Source organism: Chrysemys picta, chromosome 13 (genome assembly GCF_011386835.1).
Source record: "Chrysemys picta bellii isolate R12L10 chromosome 13, ASM1138683v2, whole genome shotgun sequence".
NCBI lineage: Eukaryota > Metazoa > Chordata > Testudines > Emydidae > Chrysemys > Chrysemys picta.
Genome location: NC_088803.1, coordinates 51,233,731 through 51,257,757, shown reverse-complemented (window position 1 = coordinate 51,257,757; position 24,027 = coordinate 51,233,731). Strand labels below are relative to the sequence as shown.

Genomic DNA, 24,027 nt, shown 5'->3' with positions numbered 1-24,027 from the left:
GGTTACCCTGTCTGAACGGAGACGGGCCCCCGCCATCCTTCCTTACCAGCAGCACTCTCACGGCCATCATGGCCGCCGCGCCCGTGGAGACCGTGCAGTCCATCAAGATCACGTGATCTTCACTAATGTCCTTCGGCAACCTCAGGTAGTGGAGCTGGGCGAGGGACAGACCCGAGAGAGATTTGGGAAAAGCTCTGCTCACCCTCAGAACAGCTCTGCTCACCCCTCCCTTAGCTGGGCGGGGCATGCGCCACCTGCCGGAGGGCGTCAGCAGCGCCCACTTACCCCGTTGCTGGCAGGATTACTGGGCTGAATCGGGTACAGGCTGCCGGCCTATTACCGGACCCTTTGTTTATGAGGCAGCTGCTGCTAAAAGGCTAGCCGGGCACGCACCGCAGCAGTGGGCTGCTGCTTGAACACATGCATTTAAAAAGCCCCAACGACCTCGGCCCAATTTTCTTGAATGGCGAGTGCACCAACATGTGCACGTTTCAGTGCCTCACTGGCACGCCTGGTTACCTTCCTGCCACACTCAGCGGTGGCTGGTGTACGTGCCGCTGGCTAGACGTCTAGCCGGTCACTGCATGTGCAACTACATACATAGTTTTGCACAGACGACCGTGAAAGCCTTCGCTTGAAGTCAGACATTTTGGGCCTCAGTGACCGACGAATGCTCATTAAATATGAAAGCCAGTTACCAACCGACCACCTCCCGACGAGACCGGCTGTGGCCAGCAGGAATGAACGAACGGATTGCAATTACTCGGCACGCGGCAGCGTTAGGGATCCCGGCGACAGAGAGTGCTGCGGCGAATGGTCCCGGGTCGCAAGGCGCCCTCGGCCTTTACCTCTGGCTCTCCAGTGTTGCTGTTGGTCTGGATGAGGATGGTGCCGATTCGGACGTCCTTGCACACGGCTCGGAGCGCCGGCTCCATGGTCTCGCCTGCTCTCAGGATAGACACACCTGTGATCTGCCACAGAGAGCGGGGATGAAGCGGCCACGCGGGGCCCCTCAAATGCTCCTGGTCTCTGGTCTCCAAAGGAACTAACCCTAGCACGGCTCTACAGCAATTTTGGATCCAGAGGCCTCAAAGCGCTTCACAGCATCAGGTAAGATCATTAGCCCCACTTGATCAATGGGGTCCTGGGCCTTACCTGAGGTCAGTTTAAGAGCTGTGCGCAGAACGCAGCCCCCAGGCCTGGTCCCTGCTCCCGTTTGCCCAGGCCAGCAATGGGACTGAGCCATGCACAGCCGCATCTCCTCCAGCAGTGACAGGGTTAAGCAGCTAGCTCCTCACAGCTACCACCCAGACACAGCTGCCTCCCTGACAGGGAGGATGAGAAGAGGAGCGATGCGGAGCACCCACCTCGGTAGTGCTACTTAAGGGCCTGACCTGACTAGTCACTGCTGTAAATTAAGCTGTAGGCTGCAGGATCCCGTGGTCTCTACAGCCCAGCAGCCAGCCCGCCAGCCCCCTGGAGCAGACCCAGCTAGCCCAGATGCTGACGAGGGGCCTGATCAAAGGCCCATTAAGTCCAGGGGAGTCTTCCTGTTTACTTCAATGGGTGTAGGATCTGGCCCCACTGAGTGCAACTGAATCCAGCCTTTCCCTTCCCCTTACCTGCTTCCCACTGTAGGATCTCCCTTCGTAGTCCTCTCCCTGAGGGGTCTGGACAGTGCAGCTCTAGAGAGATCACAGCGTAAGCTTTAACACGGGCTCAGACCGCCAGGGCACAAAAGCCACAGGCTGGTGAACCACGGACACAGTCATGGAGCCAGGGGATCAGGGGAGGTGCTTGAGCCGTGGACACCAGCCGTGCAAGCCAGAGAAGGCCCCTTACTCAGGTGGGGAGAGGTCCAGCTGCCTTAGAAACATGGCTGCACTCTGCTCTCTGCTCCCAACGCCGAGTGACGGACGCGCCCCTGTGCTATACAATTACCCACCCCACAGCAGCAGCGACGGTGGAGACGCAGCTTTTGGGGGGGGGGGGGAGGGGGAGAGGCAGTCCAAGACCATGGAATGACACCCCCCTGAAAACGAAGGACCATCCCAACCCTCCCTCCCCACCTTCCGTGCCAAGGGCAAGGTGCATTTCTTTGATCTGCCTTCTATCACATACAGGCGAGAGAGAGACAGAGACAGTGCGTGCGTGTGTATATCAATCTATCTATCTATCTAAAATCACACCCACCCACCCACTGCTAACACAAAACATGCCCCTGCATACCCTTTCCTTCCTGGGGAGGAGGTGAGAACAAACCACGTGACAGCTGTCAGTCACACTGCTGGAAGGTGTCTAGACACTACGGGGATGAGTGTGGTATACAACAGAATAGGGTCCCATCTCTGTCTGACCTAGGGGAATCATTTATTTTTAGCCTTTTCCACGAGAGGGCAAGTCAGAGAGAAGTAGGGAAGGCTCCAGGGGCAAACGCAGACCTCCCCTTGTCCTCCCAGACTTGGATCAGAAAGGAGAGAACAACGGGCTTTCCCCTCGTTCCCTGTACGTACCCGGAAAGGCAGAAACGACAGCGCGTGCTCGATCAGCAGCCGCATCAGCCTCTTGGAGTAGAAAATGAACTCGTCTCGGCTGGTCTCCTTGTCGCTAACGGGGAGGGGAGAAAGGCACGTCCGTCACCGAGAACTCTCCAGGAGACGCTGACTGTGGGTCAGAGGCTGCCTGAAGGGCGAGGCCGGGTCGCATAGGATGGAAAAGGTGGACCAGATACACAGGGCAGGTTTCTCAGCCTCCTCCCAGGTAGATGCAGCTGATACCATCACAGGCCTTCCCCCAGGGGGATCCAGCCGAGGACATTGACCCTCTCCAGGCCCCTTTACCGGGAACTGCGCAATACTGGGTCATCCTGCCCCACCCCAGGTTGTAGTTTTGTTGCTGGGACATAGGCACTTTTGCAAAGGGGCGCTCCAAGGTGGAGCAATCGCTCTGGCCCGGATCTCCTGGGTTCTAATCCTAACTCTGCCGCGCTCTTGCTGTGGGGCTTTGGGCAGGTCTCCTACCTCTCTATGCCTCCGTTTGTGTCTGTACAGCAGGGACGGTACCCAGCTCTTGGGGTGGTGGTAGGAACAGCTGTTCACGGCTGTACAGGGCACTGAACAGGCAGACGCTCATACGGGTTGACATTATCCTATTTCGAATGGATGATTCTAGGAAGCGGGTGAGAACTGCCCAGCCCGACTAGGGTCTCTGGCCTGGGGCAGGATTTTATCTCTTGGGGGGGCCCTACGAGTGGGAGATGTCAAACGCCCAGACCAAGGTTGGATGATGCTAAAGGCCCCCACGCCCTTAGCCTCAGCCATTCCAAATGCGAGGTGGCGCGCTTACCGGATGATGGTGTGCATGCCGCGCACTTGCGGGGTACTCTTCAGCACGCTGAGGGTCCGAGGAAGGGGATGGCACTGGTGGGCAGAGGCCAGCGCTGCCCTGGAGACCAACACAACACCACAGCTAGGTGAGCGCTCGTTCACGCACGTAAGCAGTCATCCAGCCAAACCCTAAGGGCAGCACCCAAGGCCTGCAGCCCGGGTGGGGGAGGAAGACACCCAAGGTAACAAAGGGGTTGTTAACGACACTAATGAGAAGCCACGTCTAGAATCCCGGAGCCTTCGCATCCCACCAGCCCACAGCTGGGATGTTAAGGCTCCAACTGGCTGCACCAACATATTTACCATCCAGGATGTGCCAGTTACTGTCACTGACCAGTTGTGTCAGGAGAGATGAAGCTTCTCCATAAAACATATCACACTCCTGCTGCTCATTGGTCTCATTTGCTTCCTTTGCTCTAATTCACTGGATGGATCCCTCAGTCAATCAATGAGGAAGGGAAAGCTATGGCAACCACTCAGGAGTAAAGTATCTCAAATTTGACCCCATAAAAGGTGCCTCTCAGAGCAAATATTTTCTGGCACGTCATGAGAAACAGGGTACTTGGTCAGGGTGTCCCACTCCCATGCACTGGCTGACACTTTGATCCCCTGAGATTAACAGCACCCCTTGGGATGCACGACTGTTCTAGGAAGGGTTTGGTGTGGGAGCTCTGGTCCATTCAGAGACAGTCTCGTGGTTACAAAATTAGGAATAGCCTCAAGACGCTTCATAGCTGGACAGGGCTGGCGTGACTCATCTCTGGATGACAAATCAATTAACATTGCTGGGCTCAATGCCTATTCCTGGATCAAGGAAATGCCATTGATAATGGGTTCCCATTAGCCCGCCTCTCGGTGTCTGAAAGACGTAGTAAAGGCACGTCTCTGGCTGGAAAGGATGAACCCATCAGCCTTGCACGTGAGGAACGCTGGACTCAGACAGCTGTGCATTGGGTCACACACAAAAATGACTGCAACTGGTTCAGAAATATATTGGAGGAAGGAAAAGATAAAAGCACCAGCCAGGTAAAGATTTAGCAGAGAACCACCCTGGTTAATTAATGCAACACACACAAGCAAGCCAGGAGGAGGAAGATGACTAGGTAGGGATTGAGGAGGAGGGGCATGGCGACCAGATTCCTCCATCTACCCAGTCATCCTCTGGCCTTGGCTAAAACAAATGCAAATCAAGACGCAAGCAAAGCCCGTTGAGCGTTTGAGGGGTTTGTGCTTATTCCACGAGCTCCTGTTTTGATTGATAAAAAACAAAGAGATGTTTCTTTATGGAAACAGACGCTCTCTGTGCTCATGACACCAGGGCTGTAGACTGCCTGTGAACATGCTGCACGCGTGGGCATGCAGGGATCCACCCTCCTGCATCAGCTGATTACGGAGAAAGGCTGTAATAGGTTCAGAGGAGGGGGCGGGAGATGTGTGGGGGGGTTCCACTCCCCAGAGGGTAGAAATTTCAATGGCAGGAGCCAAGCTGGGAAAGGGCATTTGTGAAATACTTTGAGGGGAAATCTGAATACACCCCCACCAAGGGCGGAGAGACCCAGTGTGCAGGAAAACTGTGCTCCCCTTTAGAAAGGGGGTGCATGGGGTGCACTCAGTTCTAGGGGGAGGCATTCTCCAAAATGCCACCCCGGCACCACTTGTGCTCTGAAACAAGACGAACCCCTCAAAACCTCGGGGGGCGGGTGGTCAGCCAAACAAGCTGCACTCGGTTAGCAAGGAAGAACCCCATGTTAGTCTCCCTGGCACCCTGCTTGTGTCCCACTCTTCCCCATGCCCACCGCGAGGTTTCGCCACCAGCAAGAGGCTCCTGCAAGTCCCCTCCTCGTGCTGCTGCTCCAGGTTTCCGCGGGGCGATCTGAGGGAGGCTGTCCCACCCCGGCCTCGCTAGAGGCCCTCACTCTTCGGAAGGACCCAATCCTGCATCCATGTCCCATGGGGAATGGCTGCAGGATCGGGCCCACAAACAGGTTTTGACTCGGCCCACACTGGCCTGAGAGGGGGAGAATGGTATGTGTGTGTGTGTGGCAGGGGGACGGTCGAGAGGGATAAAAAACAAACAAAAAAAGGAGAAATCATCAAACAAACCAGCTGGAGCCAACATTCTGTGTCACAAAACAAGAGCAACGGGCTTGGGGCGTCTCCAGCATGCCTCCGCCCCAAGAGAACGGGCTGCCGCCCCCACAGCACCGCTGGGGCAGGGATAACGGTGCCCTGCCTTTACACAGCCCCTGGATCTCAAAGCGCGTCACAGCCTGACCCGAAATACAGGGCTCTACGCACCCGCCGCCCGGAGGGAACGAGGCAGTTCTGTGGCAGGGCCCAGAAACAGCAGATAAGGGTGGCAGATCCAACCGCAGGGCACCTACAGTGGATGGAAAGCTCCCAGAGGTGGAATTTGAAGAGGCCACTAGGACAAGCGACCTCGATCCTCGGGAAGAGTCCCATGGGCTCCTCAGACAACTCCCCCGGGGTCAGGACCTTAGCTTCGCCTCTCTGCTGAAAGACAGCGCTCAAGGCTGGCAAAACTGCTGGACGAGGGCCAGCGGTAACGGCTCCCGTGCGGAGCAGCCCACTTTTTTGTTGTTAGGCCTGGCAGAGGATTCACCAATAACCCTGCCAGCTGCAGGACCTACGTGCCACACGCCAGGGAACTGCACCTTAAGGCTCTGCCCCCCGAGGATGGTGCGCTGGCCTCAACTCGGCATTTGCAGACTCATTGGGACCCAGGCCTTAAAGCGAGGCGTGTGGTCAGCACTGTCACAAGCCACAAACCGAACGGCCCTGTGGGTTGCAAAGGCCCTCCGAGGTCACGGCTCTCTGCTGCCCAAGCCCTTGTATCCGATCCAAGTGCTAGTCACTGCCACCCTCCCGCTCTCCGCCCCCACGCACACTGTGGTACATCACTGTGTGCCACACCAGAGAGGATCAGCCCAGGTTGTCTTCTCCAGCACCTACACAAAACTCCAAGACACAGTCCTCGGATGCCACAAGTAGGCATAACACAACCAGGAACACCCCTCCTACACCACCGAGCTGTGAACAGGCCCAGGAGAAACTGTTATCTTGTCACCAACGTTTCCATTTGTTCCTGAAATGCTTGCACTTTGCTTTCCAGGCTGTGACAGCAGAGGAACCCCTTGGGTGCATGCAGCCCTATACCACTCTGTGGGGTGAGAGTCAGACCAGGCATTAGTTGCTGTGGAGCTCATGGCAAACAATCCCCCAAAGCAATGGTGGGACTAGACACCGCATGCTCTGGGGAATTCTCCAGGTTCAGCAGAGGGGAAGGATGGTTCAGTGGTTGGAGCAATACCCTAAGACTTGGGGGGAGGGGAGTCAAGTCCCTGCTCTGCCACAGACTTTCTGCAAGACCATGGGCAAGTCACTTAACCTCTCTGTGCCTCAGGTCCCCATCTGTACAATGGGGATAATAGCACTGCCTGGCCTCCCAGGGGTGTTCTAAAGAGAAATACATTAATGACTGTGAGGTGCCCAGATACTATGGCCATGTGGCCATATAGGTACCCAAGACCGATAGCTCCATACTCTAATTCTCAGGAGGTTCTGGGGTGGGGGGGGAAGGTTTCCTTTCAGTTCAGCTTAAAGAACATCATCCTTGTAGGAACCTGCACATGCTCCCTCTCTGTGCACCCCCATGTTCAGCATGCAGCCCTAGCTCATCCCCCGTCACCCTGCAGCTCCCATGATTAGTATCAAACTCAAAACACTGCAAGTGATCCTCACATATCCCAGCGTAGCTTCCTCTGTTCACCAGATGGGAGGGACGTTCAGGGAGAGACAAAGCAGGAAATACAACAAGGGTTTAAAGGGGAGGGGAAAAAAAGGAGAAAGCATTTTAATTAGTCAAAGGACCGGGGAGAGGCGGGGGAGAGCCATGATCCGTATTAACTTCAAACGGTAACAGTTGGATTCGATCAACACCTGAGCCATCAGGGAGAGATCCTTCAGCAAGCGTCTTTTTCACTGAACCTGTGTTTGCTTATCAGATTGTCTTAGATGTGCTGCCCTCTGCTGGACAGTCTCCAAGGGGCCCCCCCACAGCACTCACACCAACCTAGCACGGGGGGAAAATGACAGCGTTATGTCCCTTGTGCATTCAATGGAGCGAGGCCCCAGTCCCAGCCGCTGCCTTGGCAGAGAAGCGTGATGCCACAAAAGCCGGACTGGCAGGAGTCTATTGTGCCCTCCAAGACTTGCACACCTTGCTCCCACTGACGCTAACAGGCGTTGGCATCCCCTGACTCCTCTGCATGGAGGAGAGACCAGACCCCGCATCCAGGACTCGGTGCATTCCCACGATCAGAGAGAGAAGCCTTTGTTTACTCCAAAAAAGAAGAACAGGAGTACTTGTGGCACCTTAGAGACTAACAAATTTATTAGAGCATAAGCTTTCGTGGACTACAGCCCACTTCTTCGGATGCATCCGAAGAAGTGGGCTGTAGTCCACGAAAGCTTATGCTCTAATAAATTTGTTAGTCTCTAAGGTGCCACAAGTACTCCTGTTCTTCTTTTTGCGGATACAGACTAACACGGCTGCTACTCTGAAACCTTTGTTTACTCCAAGATCCCAGGAACTGGGAACGCAGGGGGAGGACACACAGCCTGTCGCTGTTGGCACATGCAAACAGGCACAAGATGTGCCCACCGACCTGCTTACCAGGCCCACGAGGGGACACAAGCACTCACACTTGGGTCGCAGGTGCCTCTTGCGAGAGGCCCAGTTAAAGATTTGGCCTGGGCCGGACAAGAACATCTTGTGCAGAGATGGGCCTGAAGTGGCTGCCCGACTTTGGGACAGTCACAACTCAGAACCCAACTCCACAGCCCAAGCTCCTCTCCCAGCGGGATGGGAGCTGAGTCGAGTACATTCCACATTTGCACGCGCACGGCAAGAGCATTTGACGTTCCTCGGAGAGGCACTCACAATCCGGCCCGCTGAACAGAACTCGGCACACAAGGGGATCGCAAATGGGGCAGCAAGAACAGCTCAGCAGCTTGCAGGGACAAGAGCTCACGCTCTCGCTCGACCCTGTGCTTGAGAACGGTGGACTGGCCAGGCTTGGGGGGCGGGGACCTGCAGGAGTTTGTCCCTCTTTGCTGGCTTGGCTCTCAGCCATCCTGCGGGTGAAGCAGGTGAGCAGAATTTCCTCTCCCCCCTTCGCTGTGGCTGGCCAGCAATGGAACATTCAGCCAAGCAGCCGTGAGCAGGTCGAGAAAAGGTCTCACTTTGGAAACTTATTTCCCTCCCCAGAACGAAAGCTTCAAAGGGGGGGGGGGAAGAAATGAAAGCAAAAGAAATATGGGGGTGACCGTCTCTCAGAAAGGCACGGTGAACACCACCAGCTCTTTGTTGTACATGCAATCAGACAGGAAGCAGACAAGAGACAGCCAGCTACAAAGAAGCTAATGTAGGTAAGGCATTTCAAACACGTACGGCAGCTGGCTTTTAACGGCTGACATTTCAAACAAGGACTACTACACCGTGCCACGGCTTGATATTTAAAGACACAACTGGCAAAGGGCACATGGAGGTGATCTAGACCTGGGGAGGGGAAGTATCGATTGGCAACGGTGAAATCATCTTCGAGAACACCCGTTTTTAGAAGCAAGTCCAGTTCTCAAACAGCATGGCGGAAGGGAAAACAATGGATAAAGGCATCACCGAAAGCATCACACTTCAACGCAAGCAAGCAGACTCCGGGGTCTGCTCCGCCAAGGAAGTGTACATGTCTGTTCCTACTGGTGTTAATGGGAACTGCATGCGTGGGTGTACGGTGTCTGCACACGGGTGGCTCAGTGGGTTGCAATTTCAGACAGGAAACACACCTCCAGGTGTGAAACTGAGAAGTCGAATGTCCAGCGATTATTACAATTTTCTTTAAATGAGTGAGAATTTGGATGCATCAGCAATTAACCCTGTTAACATCCAGTTAGATGTATCAACAGTTCATCCTTGTAAGTTACCCAGTCATTACACACTGGGCTTAGAATCAGCTCACCTCCATAATACTTAAAAAGTTCCATTGACAAAGTGCTAGAAAGGGGCCAAAGCGATGGAGTTGGGATCTAGAATCCTACCCAAATTTACCTACAGTTTGTGTGGAAGGTAGGTTAGCCTGGGCCCAGATCCGACATCTGGGTTTTTCTCTACCAGTTACAGATTATGCATAGCTTCACCAACACAGCATTTGAAAGGCACCGACATTAGAATGAGGGATTTTGGTATTCATTATAAGCCATTGAGAACTGAGGCTGGGGAATTCGGTTAGTTGAAAAGCCCCATTTTTTTCAGGCACGTTTCACTGTTTTTGCACGTCCCCATCTATCAGCCCGGATCTGCTACCTAACACACATCTGTCCCTGGGTGGACAGGGTGCTGGAGACAGCTGACTTAATAAAAACCTTTGGGTTTCATCAGTTTAAACCAATGTTTGCAGGCATCTTCCAGCTCCTGACCTTCATTTTTTTCAGACTTTTACCAAAAAGGAAGCCTTGATTGAAATACATGATAAGAATTCTGAGGTTACCCAAGTGTTGTGATTGTAGTTATTTGTGCAATTAAAGTGCTACAGCACTAAACTCTCCATTACAAAATCAGCACCGTTTTATTAATTTGTAGATTTTCAAGAGGCCTGGAAAAAAAGGCAAAATCAAGACTATGCGTGGTACTTTTTGGATTTCAGAACAATATCAGCTTGGGGGAAAAAAATCAGCCTGTTACAAATTATACATTTGTAACAGAAAATGAAGAGGTCTCCAAACCACTTTTCAAATTATACATTTGTAACAGAAAAATGTTCATGGTTGTGTCACTATATGCCGCCTTCAGCCTCGAACCTCCAAACACTTACGTACACGAGCACAGTTACCCGTAGGAGTAAAGTTACTCACGCGTAGAGATGTTTGCCACATTAGGCCCTGAGATTGTTAAAAGTGAAATTTTAACCATCCAATTTACTTGCTTGAAAATAACTAGGTTTGGGAAAAAACAGAAGCTTTTCTATTCATCCGAGGGTTTGTAAAAGCTTTTTTATGCCAAATGTAAACTTCAGGCCTACCTGAGTTACGTGTCTCTTTAAACCAAGACATACATCTAAATGGAAACGCATTTTTAGAAATGCATCTTTTTGCCTCCCACAAAAATAGCTGAAATCTTCGCTGAATGCCTAATGGAAGGGAAAAAGCAGAAGCACCATCTACACGCTGATATTGTAACTAAATAGGTGTCTACTCTGTATATACACCTGGAGCTGCTTAGTAATCGTATCTCCCACTATATTATTTGGTGGGTCCTGAAGTTATTCACATAGAGCTTGTCCTCCTGGATCAAAATGTGTATGTTACCACTCAGACTCAGTCGAGTTCCCTTTGGGTGCTATTCCCCCTGTGTCTTAGTCTCTCGCTCCCCAGGGCTGCCGCAATTCTCAAGGAACTTCGTTTAAACGGGGCGAGGCTCAGTTTAAATTTGGAACACAAGGCCCTCGTTTTCCTATGCTTTTCCAGCGGCCCCGGCTCAGATGAAGAGGTCTCCAAACCACTTTTCACATTAGTTGAAAAAAATCTGGTGAAAAATACCAAACGCTTTCCCATTCTGCAAGTCGGCAGCCTTGTGAACGTCTCGGATTCACCGAAGAATACGTTAGGCCTGGATCCAGCGTCAGTGGGAGTTGGATTGGGTATGCGGTCAGGTCAGATGTTGGCCATATAAACTGCAGGTCCCTTCACTTACTATATATGCCCAGAGCTTAAAATATTGCCCTCCTGGCTGCACCTGAGTCTAAAGGGGGAGATGAACTCTACAGGTCTGAGCTCAATGAGGAAGCTACTGGAGTCTGATAGAGACAGTGCACCCCAAGCAGTGCCTGGCATTGGAAATGCCTCAGGTCACGCAGACAGGACAGAGTCATGAGGGTCTTACCTGACACTGAGTTCACGCTGCAGCAGTAACACAAAGACACAATGCAACCGGCATTAAGCATTGTCAAGCCCACGGGCATTTAGAGACAAAAAAAAAGGGAAAAATAGGAATATTTTCCTGCTTTCACATTTAGTCTTTCTCCCTCCTCCCCCCAGTAAACCCCTCCCCCCCTCAAAACTCAGCATTCACAGGTTCTCCCCAAACAGCCGTCTGGGAAGGACCCGCATTTCTCACCCACTGTGAGGTTTATCTGAAAGAAAGTTTTGCTCTAATTTGCTTTTCCTGAGGCCTGTTCCCGTAAGCAGCAGCTATCTCATCTCCATGGAAACCGGCCAGGTCTCGGACCCCAGCGATGAGTCAGTTCAGAGACTGCAAAACCAATTTCCATCTTGCTGTAGATACCAGTTCTTCTTCTGATATGACATGAGCGTTTCATACTTATACAAGAAAACAGCTCCTCTGGCCGGGTAGCAAGATGAAATCTTGATTTCACAACCTCTAGACCTGCCATTATTGCAACTCTACAAATAGGGCCGTTTGCAGCAAAATATAGGGACCTCCTTTTAACTAGGAGAGGAGACATTTTTGGAGGGGCGCACACTAAGCAAGTGCTAACATATAGGAGCAGTGTCTCCTATAGGGACTTGCTGGCCTGTGTGGTATTGCATGCAGTCTCATGCACTGGGCTTCCAGGCAGCAAGTTGGCTGTAGCCGAGTGGAAGCTTAGAAAGGCCAATTGGAGTGGAGAACTTTATTTCCAAGTGCATCTGACTTCTGTGCGCATGTGCCCTTCTGGAGCGTAGCTGTCTTGAAAAGCAAACAGATTCCAATGCCAAAAATCAAAGTGCAAAGAGACCCCTCCCCTGCCCCAGCATATCCCCGAGTTAACATACAAAAGCTATATAAGAACCTAAGTGTTGTGGCGCTGAAATCACCAGTCTGCCCTTAATCTTCCCAGGGAAGCTAGGAACTGCAGCACGCCGCGTACGGCACACAACCTCGTACGCTGATCTGACACCCCCTCGAGTGCTCAGACATAACCCACCCTCCAGAGCTGTTACACTCCAGTTAAGGGAGTCAAGATTTGTGAAAACTAGAGATGGCTGAGGATGTGGAAGTCGGACTCTGGATCCGACTTGGAGCCGGTTCACACTAGTGCTCCGGTGTGAGACTGAATCATGGCAGTTGGGCTGGATGCTGGTGAAAGGTCTCAGCTCCCGGGGGGGGGGGGGGGGGCAGATCTCAGCTGTTTTCGCACGGCTTCGACCAAGGTGGGGGGCGTCTGAATTGGATTTGAAAAACTGGCCTGTTCTGAGAGTTGTTCAGAGCCGGAAACCCAAGGGCTGCGCGTGCTTGGAGGGCAGGAACTGGTGGAAGAGAAGGGGCCAGAGCAATGCACTGGCGGGAGAAGTCAGGGCCTGGTTTGTGCTTAACTCCCTGGGGCTGCTGAGTTTCCTAGGCCTGCGGTTAGGAAAACTGTACGGGGGAGGAGGCATGTACAGTGGATTCCGGTTACTGGCAAACTCTCAGTTCCCAGCAAGAAGTTGCTATTATCCAAGAGCGCCCAGTAAGGGACAGGCAGGTTCAAGGGGTTGCAGGCACGGAAGGAAGCACTGGGATGTGCCGAGCCCAGGGCCAGGGCAGGGCACAGCCCAGAGAATGCAGGGAGAGGTGCCATGCAGCTCTGCGGGCCCCCAGCACCCTTGTGCAAAGCTCCAGCATCCAGGCTGCAGCCCTCTGCCTTCAGCTTGTAGCATGCCACCATACAGAGGCAGGCCCGGCAGCAGCGGGCACGGGGATGCACGGCTTGCTCTGCCCAGCGGTAAGGCCAGTGCGGAGGGGCAGAGGGAGGAAGACTCGCCCGGTTGAGGAGAGATCAGGAATCTCGATCATCGCCCCGCTGCTCTCACATGCAGAGCAGCAGAGGGAGCAAATCCCAAGCCAAACGATACCCCGGCTAGGTGCTGGATGGTGTCACTAGCCACGCCACTGCCCCGGCTCCACCCAGGCGCTAAGCACCCGTATTGCCACCTCCCTGAACTGGAGCTTCCCAGCGCAGCCCTTACCTCTTCCAGCTGGCTGTGGACATGCTGAACGATCAGGTCAATGGCCACGGTGTTCCCGCTACCTTCAGTGCGCCAAGAACGAGAGAGAGACAGGGTGAGTTACAGGGACTCAGCGTCACGTCAGCACCACCTCTCTGGGGCCTGCGATTCTGAAACACGGGAACGCTGGGTCCCTGCCTTCCCGGACCCAAACCGGTAACTCTGCTCCCTGCCAGTTCAGCTAGCGGCAGGCCCAGGGCGTCAGCTGGGGTGAACTGAGGCAGACCCACTGACATAACCAAAAACCACCCACCACACAGCAGCCCTGTTAGCTCCTTGGCAAGAGTTTGGCACAGCCAGCCAGCTCACCCTGGTGCCAACACATGCTCACAGGGAGTTACCAGGCCAATTAATCTTGATTGGGAGCCATCGAGAGCAGGGGCTACAGGGATGGGCAGCAGGGTCATTCAGTGTGCAGTTGGCATCAATGCCAGCTGGAGGGCAGAAGGGAATAGCCAGAGGCGACCGCAGAGGGAGGAGGTGCGGGAATTGGCGTTCGTACTGCTCTGCTAAGGGACAACAAGCCACGGGATTTCTCAGCGCGCCAACGTAACGAAGGAGGAAAGAGGCCGGCGGGAAGTGAGCCGTGCTGGGTACCTCGGGGCACGACGATGTCGGCCAGCCGCATGGTGGGCTGGATGTACTGGTCGAAGGCGGGCTTGACAAACTTGTTGTACTGCTTGATGACCCCCTCGATGTCCCGGCCGCGCTCGCCGATGTCCCTGCGCAGGCGGCGCACCAGCCGGATGTCCGAGTCCGTGTCGACAAATATCTTCATGTCGAGAAGCTGAAAGGAGACGGAATGCGCACGCAGCGCGGGTGGAGTGTCACTCATGGGGGGTTATCAGGGCGGGGAAGCCGCAAGTGGAGACCTGCCCAGTCAAGCCAGTGAGAGGAAGGGGAGCTCTCCCTCTGCTGTTAGCAGATCCCTGATCCCTCTGTTGCTGTCACAGAGCTGAGGGCCAGGTTCAAGCCCCCTGAAGGGAGCTGGAAATCACCCACTGGGAAGTCACCGGGGTCCAAGCAGCCTTGGAAATCACAGCAGGGGAACTAAGATATGTCAGGCTAGCGCTTGGAGTCCTGCTGCACAAGCCTGCACCATCATGACAGAGGAACAGTCCCCCCCAGCTCCGGCCTCACCCAGCAGAAGGGAATCCATCACAATCTCCTCTTCTAGCGTGTGTTTTCCCTACAGCTCAACGGGACCATCGGCGGGAGATTGTAATTTACCTGGTAGCGAGGGTCTGCCACCGAAAAGGGGCCCATACAGGCAGAGCCGGTAATGGGTACAGGCAAGAGAAGTTTGGTTCAAAGACCCATCAATGGGGGAGGGAAATTTTATACCTATTGTCACCCTTCTTTTGACACCAGCGTCAGCCCTCTGCTGAGCAACAGCTGATGTCAGGGCCTTGCAGCTCAGCTTCCCACTGGTATCAAAGATGTGGCATCTGAGTATACGTGTAACTTATACATATAGACCAGTCCTGGAACAGAGGTGGTCAGCCAGCATGCAGGGAGCAACTCCGTCTCAAGAGCCGATCTCAAACTGCTGCTTACACAACTTCCTCTCCAAGGACCACTTCCTCGATGCAGAACCGTGCAGAACAAAAAAACAACATCTCAAGATACGTCTTCCCAAGGCTGAACATTTGCTTGCACACTAAGAAAAATATCTTGGAAGACTCTGTGTAACAGTTTCACCTGCCCAATTAATATTAAATATATTTAGCCATGGCAGAATTTGATTTTTTTGGTATAATTTTCCCAGGTACTATTGATGTTTATTTTTAAGCTTTATATATTTTTATCTATTTTAATTTTCACAGTTGCAGGAACATATGGAGGGGTCAGATTAATTATTTAATGACAGCAGATGTTGAGATTCAAAAAGTTAAAGCTTTATAACTATGAAACATGAACTGTCAACATCACATGTCAAAACATATAAGAGTTTGATTTAAGGATATTTACCTTGTAAGTTCTCAGGAAGCATTTTTCTTACTTTGTCTAGCTGTAAATTTCAATGATCATTGCTGGGAATATTTATTGTGTGTGTGTGTGTGTGTATATGGTGAAATCGACGTTTACTGATAAAAATCGAATCCTTCCAAGCCTAAATCTTTCCCTAGCCTAGTGGAATGAACGGGTGACAGCCTCTACGTTGTGAAATCTGAATATAGCCCTCCCACCCATGCACCTTCAGAGACACCCATGAAGCGACTAGAAATCCAGGTCAACTGAGACACTGTAGTTCCCAAGCCGGGAGCCCAGTCAGGATGGGCCAACTTTTCATTCTCCAGGCAAAGGCCCAGTCCATAGTCTGCCTGTGGAACTTACTGCCACAAGAGGTCAGAGAGTCCAATATAGCAACCGATTCTCTTTTTAAAGGGCTGGATACACTTGTGGCCAACATCCGGATCAATAAGGCGGGGGAAGGGGTAATCCAAGTTAAGCTTCGGGCACACACTGCTCGTCATGGGTCTGGAGGGAATTCTGTCTATCCAGGTTTTTATTGGATCCTATCAGCATAGCCGCTGAGTACCCTCCCTGTCTCCTCCGTACACAGCATTGCAGGACTCGCTAGGGCCCCATCCCACAAAGAGTCAGGGATTGGCCATTTCCAGAGATAGGGCACCAGGCTTTATGGGCCTTTGGTCAACGCGACCTTAATTAGCCACTTCCTGTACCTCAGCAGGTGCAATTCACACACCTATTCTCATGCCCGCAAGACCCAGTCTGTGCTAAAACTCACGTGTCCTAGTAGATCCCACTCTTTGGGCGGGGTGCTATTTCCCAAGCTCAAGGTTGGGGAGGAGACGAGAGTGGCTAGTGACAATGGTGGGGACTTATTAGGATGTGCCAGAAGGTAACTCGTGGGCGCTGGCTGGCTAATGCTGGAAGTGGGCCAAACACAGCAGGTCGCCCACGGCTGCTCAAAGTCACAGCCCTGCCTTTAAGTAGGAAAAGCAAGAACGAGCTACATCTTCCCCAGGAAATGCCCCTCTGGGGCTACGTCCACGCTTGGAGATAGGGGTGCGATTCCCAGCTCACGCAGACATGTTCCTGCTAGCTCCCATGAGCTGGCACGCTAAAAATAGCAGCGTAACCACGGCAGCGAGTAGTGGCCTGGACTAGCCGTAAACTAGGGTTACCATACGTCCGGATTTTCCCGGACATGTCCGGCTTTTTGGGCTCCAAATCCCCGTCCGGGGGGAAATCCCAAAAAGCCGGACATGTCTGGGAAAATCGGACATGCGGTCGCCGGCTCGGGTGCTGGGGGCTCCGCCGGCGGTGCTCGGGGGGGCCCGGTGCCGGGCCGGGGGCTCGGGGGGGCTGGCCGGCGGTGCCGGGCCGGGGGCTCGGCCGGCGGTGCTCGGGGGGGCCCGGGCCGGGGGGCTCGGCCAGCGGCTCGGGTGCTGGGTGCCGGCGGTGCTCGGGGGTGCTGGGCCGGGTGCCGGCGGTGCTCGGGGGGGGCCCGGGGGGCTCGGCCGGCGGCTCGGGTGCCGGCGGTGCTCGGGGGTGCCGGGTGCCGGGCCGGGTGCCGGCGGTGCTCGGGGGGGCCCGGTGCCGGGCCGGGGGGCTCGGCCGGCGGCTCGGGTGCCGGGTGCCGGGCCGGGTGCCGGCGGTGCTCGGGGGGGCCGGGTGCTGGGCCGGGCCGGGGGCTCGGCCGGCGGTGCTCGGGGGGGCCCGGTGCCGGGCCAGGCCGGGGGGCTCGGCTGGCGGCTCGGGTGCCGGGTGCCGGGCCGGGTGCCGGCGGTGCTCGGGGGGGCCCGGTGCCGGGCCAGGCCGGGGGGCTCGGCTGGCGGCTCGGGTGCCGGGTGCCGGCGGTGCTCGGGGGGGCCCGGTGCTGGGCCGGGCCGGGGGCTCGGCCGGCGGTGCTCGGGGGGGCCCGGTGCCGGGCCAGGCCGGGGGGCTCGGCTGGCGGCTCGGGTGCCGGGTGCCGGCGGTGCTCGGGGGGGCCCAGTGCCGGGCCAGGCCGGGGGACTCGGCTGGCGGCTCGGGTGCCAGGTGCCGGCGGTGCTCGGGGGGGCCCGGTGCCGGGCCAGGCCGGGGGACTCGGCTGGCGGCTCGGGTGCCAGGTGCCGGCGGTGCTCGGGGGGGCCCGGTGCCGGGCCAGGCCGGGGGGCTCGGCTGGCGGCTCGGGTGCCGGGCCGGGTGCCGGCGGTGCTCGGGGGGGCCCGGTGCCGTGCCGTGCCGGGGACTCGGGTGCCGGGTCGGGGACTCGGCAGGCGGTGCCGGGCCGGGGGCTCGGGGGACGGGCTGGGGACCTGCGGTGCCGGGGGTGGGCCGCGCCTCCTCCCCCCACAGCCCCCCCTTACCTGCTTCAGGCTTCCCGCGACTCAAATGTTCGCGGGAAGCAGGGGAGGGGGCGGAGACTTTGGGGAGGTGGCGAGGTTGGGGCGGGGGCAGGGGCGGGGCTGGGGGCGGGGTTGGGGCCCCTTTAAAGTGTCCTCCTTTCGGAGGCACTAAATATGGTAACCCTACGTAAACCTGCCCAACCCCCCATGGGTATGCTCTCGGGCAGGCTAGCTAGCCCATCTGCCACTCTCTGCTGCCTGTTCGACCCCAGCCCCGTGGCCTGTAGCACGCTACTTGATGAGAGCTGGGGCAAGTGTGGCTTTGTGAGCTGGGAATCACGCCCCTAACTCCAAGTGAGATTCCCCCAGCTGACCACTGGATGTCATTCTTGCTCCAGACGAGCAGATCGCAAGAGCGCATTGAGCAATAAAGCAAAGCTTCTGGATGAAAGCGGGCAGAGACATTCGGGTTTGTACACAGCTTGGCCTCTCCTGTTACATGTTCCATGTATTGCATTAGGGCTCATAAAAAATAAGGAACCTGCAGCCCTGGTAAGGATCAGATAAGCTTGCAGTTGCTGGACCAGCTCATCCTAGCAAACGGACTGCAATGTGTAGAAACTAGGAGTACAGAATTGTGCCAGACTTAGTGGTGTTTTGGTGCAGTGGACAATTGCCACCAGGAATTAGATTATAGCCACTAAACTCACTACACCTGGTACCAAATCACCAGCCTCCACATCTCTACAGATGGGTTAGAGCATTAGCTTGTGTTTCTCCCAACGTCCTTCACCTTGGCTTTGTAATCGTTGGCAGCTGAAGCCCTTTGAGATCCTACAATAAACTTCCACAGCAACCAGGAATAGATCTTCTGAAAGCATCTATCTCCCTGGCCCCAGACATTAGAGACCATTAGGGGGAAGATTCCACCTTCCCTTCCTCTCTACACTGCGTGTGGATGGAGAGGCGTACAGCAAGGAATGCTCCTCTACCGCTCCTACTTTCCCAGCCAGGACGCGAGACGAAGCCGTGAGACCCTCTTGGCTTTGCCTCTGCAGCCCAGCGTCTTTCTGAAGGACCTTTCTCACCTCCAGGAGCATCTTGTCCGCAAAAGCCATGATGCCTTCAAAGATAATCACGTTGGCGCCGTACAGCGTTTTCTGGGAGGAAACAGAAGGAAATTGGTCAAACCCAATGCAGTTAGAAAGAGAACGAGAGGAGAAAAATACTCCACTGGAGGGAGAGATGATAAAGGAGCATGAAGTTCAGCATAACAGGAAGGATTTGAATGTCCTGGGACTCCAGAGTCAATTAAGGCTGGATCGAATTCCCTTCAGACCTTCTCCATGCTATTCCTCACATCGACGGCCGGGGTCAGTCTTGCATAATCTACGGCTCTCCCTACTGTAACGAATCGAGAGACAAGGGCTCACGCACACCTGCTCCTGTCCCTGGGCGGCTGGGACCACAGACCTGCTCTGTCGGCTCCAAAACCATGGGATTCTACCACTTGAGCTAGTGGGGAACTCCCTTTGCTGCCAGTAGCAGTAGATCCTTTATCTTTTGTTTGCCAGCCACTAGATGCCAGCATCGCTCCCTCCCTTATACATACCAAGCCAGCCCATTTGGGGAGAGCACACTGCTGGGTTCCTACCAAGCCAGGCACCAGAAACAGACCCCATACTTCCCATACAGCAACGTGACCCCTAGGCAGGGATCTTGGGTTTTCAATCCATGGTCTTTGATGGGACTTTTAGTCTGAAGATGCAGGTGCATTATCCCTCTTCCCATCTCAGCATAGCCCCTCCGCCCCCAGCACACGAATCACTCCCCTACCCCCAGGCCCCATCAGGCCCTTTGTGTCCTCGTACCCATTCTTTCTTCCGGCTGTGGGTGGTGAAGTCGTAGATGGGGATTGTTACGCTCTTGCCTTGCTTGAGTTTCTTCAGGGTGGAGATGATCAAGTCAAAGTCGAAGGCGTCGGGGTGGTCGAAGTTAAAGTCGTTGCTGGCCGCCTGCTCCTGCTGCTGTTTGGTGAGCACCTAGCCGAGACAGGAGGGGGCGCTGCAGGGTTCATTGCCATACTGTCCAAGCAGAGAGTGGCACAGCCTCAGCCGGGAGCCACCCGGGCCGTGCTACGGACAGTGCCGCGCGTGGGCGGGCGCACGTCCCTGACGCACGAGAGAGCAGCACGACGGCCAAACTGTGAAGAATTGCCCTGGAGCCAGGGATTCCCTGGGTCTCCTACCCCGACAGGCAGAAGCAGCTTTGCTTGCTGGCCCGTATCGTGGTGCATGGGCTGCAGCTGACGAGACCCTCGCCCTTTTCTTTCTAGGGAAGAGGGAGGACGGCCCAGTGGTTACGGTGCCATCCCAGGAGTCTGGATGCACCGGGCTTGGGCAGATGGGGGAGGGGAGCAGCTCCCTAGACAGTGACCCCTCCCCCTGCGGCTGGGGAGCAACGGGGGCAGGAATGGGGGAGTGCAGAGCTTCCTGCAGCCAGGGGAGATTCCCGGAGGTGGGTCTGAGCTGGCCCTGGGAGTGGCTCGTGGAAGAGGAAGTCCTTTTCCCTCCCCAGACCAGCAGGAGCCCGGTGCATAGTAGGAGCCCCTGGCTGGGGGGCCCCAGCACCGCCCCTCCCCAGCTCCTGAGGCAGCCAGGCCACAGACACACACTCGAAGGAGTCGCCTGTCTCCCTCTGACCTGTTCTGCCAAGGGCGCCGGCACACCCCGCTCAGCAGGACGGGGAGAGGACTCCAGAGGGGATAAACACGCCCGACCGGGGCTAAGGAGCTGGCAGCAGCTCACCTTGTAGAAAGAGTCCATGGAGAGCAGGACCACCCAGGGCACATCTAAAGCTTCGATGATCATTCTGGCCACGGTGGTCTTTCCAGAAGCACTGCCCCCTCCCAAGCCTGATGGGGGGAGAGACAGAGAGAGTAGCATGAAGCAAACATACCGGCAGAACCAACCTCGGTTAACGCTGGCAGATCTCGCCTGGCTGCACTTGGCACGTCGGGAGGGAACCTTTGGAAATCTACAGCACGTTACTTGCCGTTCGCATAATTAAAAGTGCTGCGACGCCAAACGAATGATTCTGTAATTACAAGTTGCTGGGGATGGCGAAGGCTCTTCAGATGAGGATCATCGGGTTAGGAGGACAGTCGGCATTCGAACTAGCCCGGAGAGAGTCCTGGTATCGGGCACACATGACAGTAAAAAATAAACTCCTCCCACAAGCACGAGGTGCAAACAGGGGGACGTTGCTGAGAGAGAGAGAGCCAGGACAGAGGAGGGGTGGGGCTAATTAGGGCATCGCTCGCTACGTGTACACACAGAAGCCAGTGGCATCAGACCCTTATCTCAGTGGGATCTTTGGGCACCACCGTAATACAAACAGATACGTCCAATGCACCAATGTCTGTCACTCCGCAACATACGGGGGGGGGGGGGAGGGTCCCAAGTTCTAGGGTGCGTACGCGGGGGGTCACTGGTAGGACTGCAAACCCGCCCCACTCCCTTGTGGTCCTGTATTTACAGATTCCAAAGCCAGACAGAACCATTGGGATCATCTAGTCTGACCTCCTGTAGAACATAGGCCAGAGAATAATTCCTAGACCAGGGGTCAGCAACTTTTCAGAAGTTGTGTGCCGAGTCTTCATTTATTCACTCTAACGTAAGGTGCCGCGTGCCAGTAGTACATTTAACGTTTTTAGAAGGTCTCTTTCTATAAGTCTATAATATCTAACTCAACTATTGTGGTATGTAAAGTAAATAAGGTTTTAAAATTTTTGAGAAGCGTCATTTAAAATTAAATTAAAATGCAGAGCCCCCCGGACCAGTGGCCAGGACCCAGGCAGTGTGAGTGCCACTGAAAATCAGCTCGCGTGCCGCCGTTGGCACGCGTACCATAGGTTGCCTACCCCTGTCCTAGAACATTGTAGCTTCCAGCTGCCCACGGAGAAAGATGAGGACCCTAGGGGAGCAGCCGCTAAGACAGACTAATCAGGGGCACAACACGCCCCCCCCCCCAGTTTGAGAAGCTCGAAGGCCTAAGCTTGGGAACCAAACTGGAGTCTCTGGCGTGGCAGCGAAGTGTGCTAGGGAGGCAGGAGCCATCTCAGAGAGATGCACTGTTGCAAAGGACCTTATGCCAAGCACATGCCAAGATCCCTGCTATGGCAGCTGCGAGGGATGGCACGACCTGAAGGAACACACCCCGCACTCAGCAGAGAGCCTCTGAAGCCACCCTGCGGATGTTACTGCCCCACAGGCCTGCGCTCGGAAAGCTCCCAGCAGATGCCTTACCGATGACAAAGGCCTCTTTGGACTGCGTCCCGTGCTCGTTGTACCATGGCGGCCGCCCGGCGGTGTAGATCGTCCTTTTGCTCGTCCGCAGCAGGGGCGGCTCGGATTTGCACTGGCTGGTGGTCCGTTTCCGGGGGGGCCTCGCGGCACCCACCGCAGGGTACAGTCTGTCTAAGGATTCCGCTCCGCTGGTGCTAAGAGACGGGAAGAAGAAACCTGGTCACCTGGGGCAACGTTCACAGTGAGGCCCCACCGATCTGTGAGGGCATCCCCTCGAGAGCCATGCAGGGAGGCTGAAACTTACGCGTTGGTCTGAAAAGAGGCCAGAGGGATTAACAATAAACCGTGTTCCCCTGAACTCGCCCAGGGGAACGAACACAGCTGGGTTAACGAGGACCCTCCTCTCCCAGCCACCGTGCGATCTCCGCAGTGGATTCTGCAGTGGTTCTTGGCACTGCCCGTGGAATGGAACAGACCCCGCAGGGTGGAGGCCAGAGGAGGGTCCTGCCCAAAGCACTGTATTAACCCACTGCCTACAGGGCGCTCCTGGGTCTGACTGGCTTGGGAAACAGGCTGTTTGGTAACAGGAAGTTGCCCCAAGTTCTGGCCCCGATTAGTGCAATCAGCAGGGAGCTGCTGTTCAGGGAAAGTGTCTCTAGTGGATAGAGGGACCTGGGGCTCAAGACCCCGGGCTCTCTTCCTGTCTGCGCCAGGCTTCTTGCGTGACCTCAGGCCAGTCGCTCAACCATTACGTGCCTCAGTTTGCCCATGTGTAAAAACTTGCCTGCTGGTACCTCACCCGGGGCGCAGGGGGAAGTTTGCTGGGGAAAGCTGAGCTCCTCCCCGGCGAAGGGGCTACACAAGCACATAGGATTGGGAAGTGCCATGATGGAGACAGCTCCCTCAGCAAGCAGTGAATTCTGTGTTATCCACGTGCCAGGGTAAGAACGTCTCTGCTCTTTAGCCGGGCCTGGCCTATATGAGTCCACACGCTCCCACTCCTTAACACACACCTCTTCAAGCAATATCTCCTCCCTCTCCCCCCCGCCTCCGTTAGCCAAACTGCCCCCCCCCCCCACCGGCCTGCTCTGAACTGCCCTCTTGAGTCTCAGCTCATTCAGACGCTCTCTCTTCAGGGCAGGGAATGTGTGCTCAGCTGCGGAAAGTCAGTGTTCCTGTATTTAATAATGATTATTCTCTGCCTTGCAGTAGAACCTAGAGGTCCCACAAGCAGGGCTCAGGGCCCTCCAGTGCCAGGCGCTGTACACACATGGAACAAAACACGGTCCCTCCCCCGAAGAGCTTACAATCCACGTCAGACCAACACGTGGCAAGCCCCCGGGTCAGCAGACACCACAGCCACGTCCCCAAGTGAGAAGGCAGAGGGGATCATGGGGGCATAAAGAAAAATCACCCATATAAAGGGATCAAAAATAGCCAGGCACAGACAGGAGACCCCTCTCCTTCCCCGACAGCAGGGCGGTGCGTGGTGGGTTGTATTTTTAACTCCTCCATCTGCCTTGCAGTGGTGGTCCGGCTGCAGCCAGGGCATTTCCAGCCCTTCTGGCCTCATAGCAGGAGGGGGACGCAGGCTGCTGGGGAGGGGAGCGCAAGAGGTGGGTGTGTGAGCGTGCCCTGTGCTGCGCTGCTAAGCGCCTCCTCCTCATCTCAGCAGCTGCTGCAGTGGGGGGTGGATGGGAGAAACGGAACCAACCTCCTGGCCAGGTCCTTTGGCGCTTGGCAGCCCCGCGGCAGAGGCTCCGAGTGGTGCTAGGCGGCCCCCGGCCAGGAGATAAGCTGCAGCCGGTGCTGCCAGGCCAACGTGCCCAGGATGGAACAGATTATTTCTATCAGAACGGCCGACTCTGGCCTCCCTGCTCCTCAGGCTTTCCATTTCCGAGGCTCGGGGGGGAAGCTTTCCTCCGTCTTAAGCACACGTAAGGGGATAATGACGGCACCAGCAGGCGCTGCCCG

At 55.4% G+C, this 24,027-nt stretch overlaps 1 protein-coding gene across 11 annotated transcripts in view; it reads right to left on the bottom strand.

The window, feature by feature from the left end:
* UCKL1 (uridine-cytidine kinase 1 like 1) overlaps nucleotides 1-24,027 on the bottom strand; it is a 42,593-nt gene that overhangs the window by 1,944 nt on the left and 16,622 nt on the right. For 3 of the 11 annotated variants that reach the window (XM_008174743.4, XM_008174745.4, XM_065566197.1), the window contains 12 exons: nucleotides 22,054-22,247; nucleotides 20,554-20,660; nucleotides 19,618-19,788; nucleotides 18,835-18,906; nucleotides 14,046-14,235; nucleotides 13,410-13,471; nucleotides 7,149-7,168; nucleotides 3,346-3,444; nucleotides 2,514-2,607; nucleotides 1,623-1,685; nucleotides 849-971; nucleotides 47-154 (listed from right to left, as the gene is read on the bottom strand). In XM_008174743.4, coding sequence (XP_008172965.1) covers nucleotides 47-154; nucleotides 849-971; nucleotides 1,623-1,685; nucleotides 2,514-2,607; nucleotides 3,346-3,444; nucleotides 7,149-7,168; nucleotides 13,410-13,471; nucleotides 14,046-14,235; nucleotides 18,835-18,906; nucleotides 19,618-19,788; nucleotides 20,554-20,660; nucleotides 22,054-22,247 — 1,303 coding nt within the window. Of the gene's footprint in view, nucleotides 1-46; nucleotides 155-763; nucleotides 972-1,622; nucleotides 1,686-2,513; nucleotides 2,608-3,345; nucleotides 3,469-7,148; nucleotides 7,169-11,343; nucleotides 11,361-13,409; nucleotides 13,472-14,045; nucleotides 14,236-18,834; nucleotides 18,907-19,617; nucleotides 19,789-20,553; nucleotides 20,661-22,053; nucleotides 22,248-24,027 lie in introns of all 11 variants that reach the window. The other 8 variants (XM_008174744.4, XM_065566199.1, XR_010592395.1 and 5 more) reach the window with 5 other exon arrangements.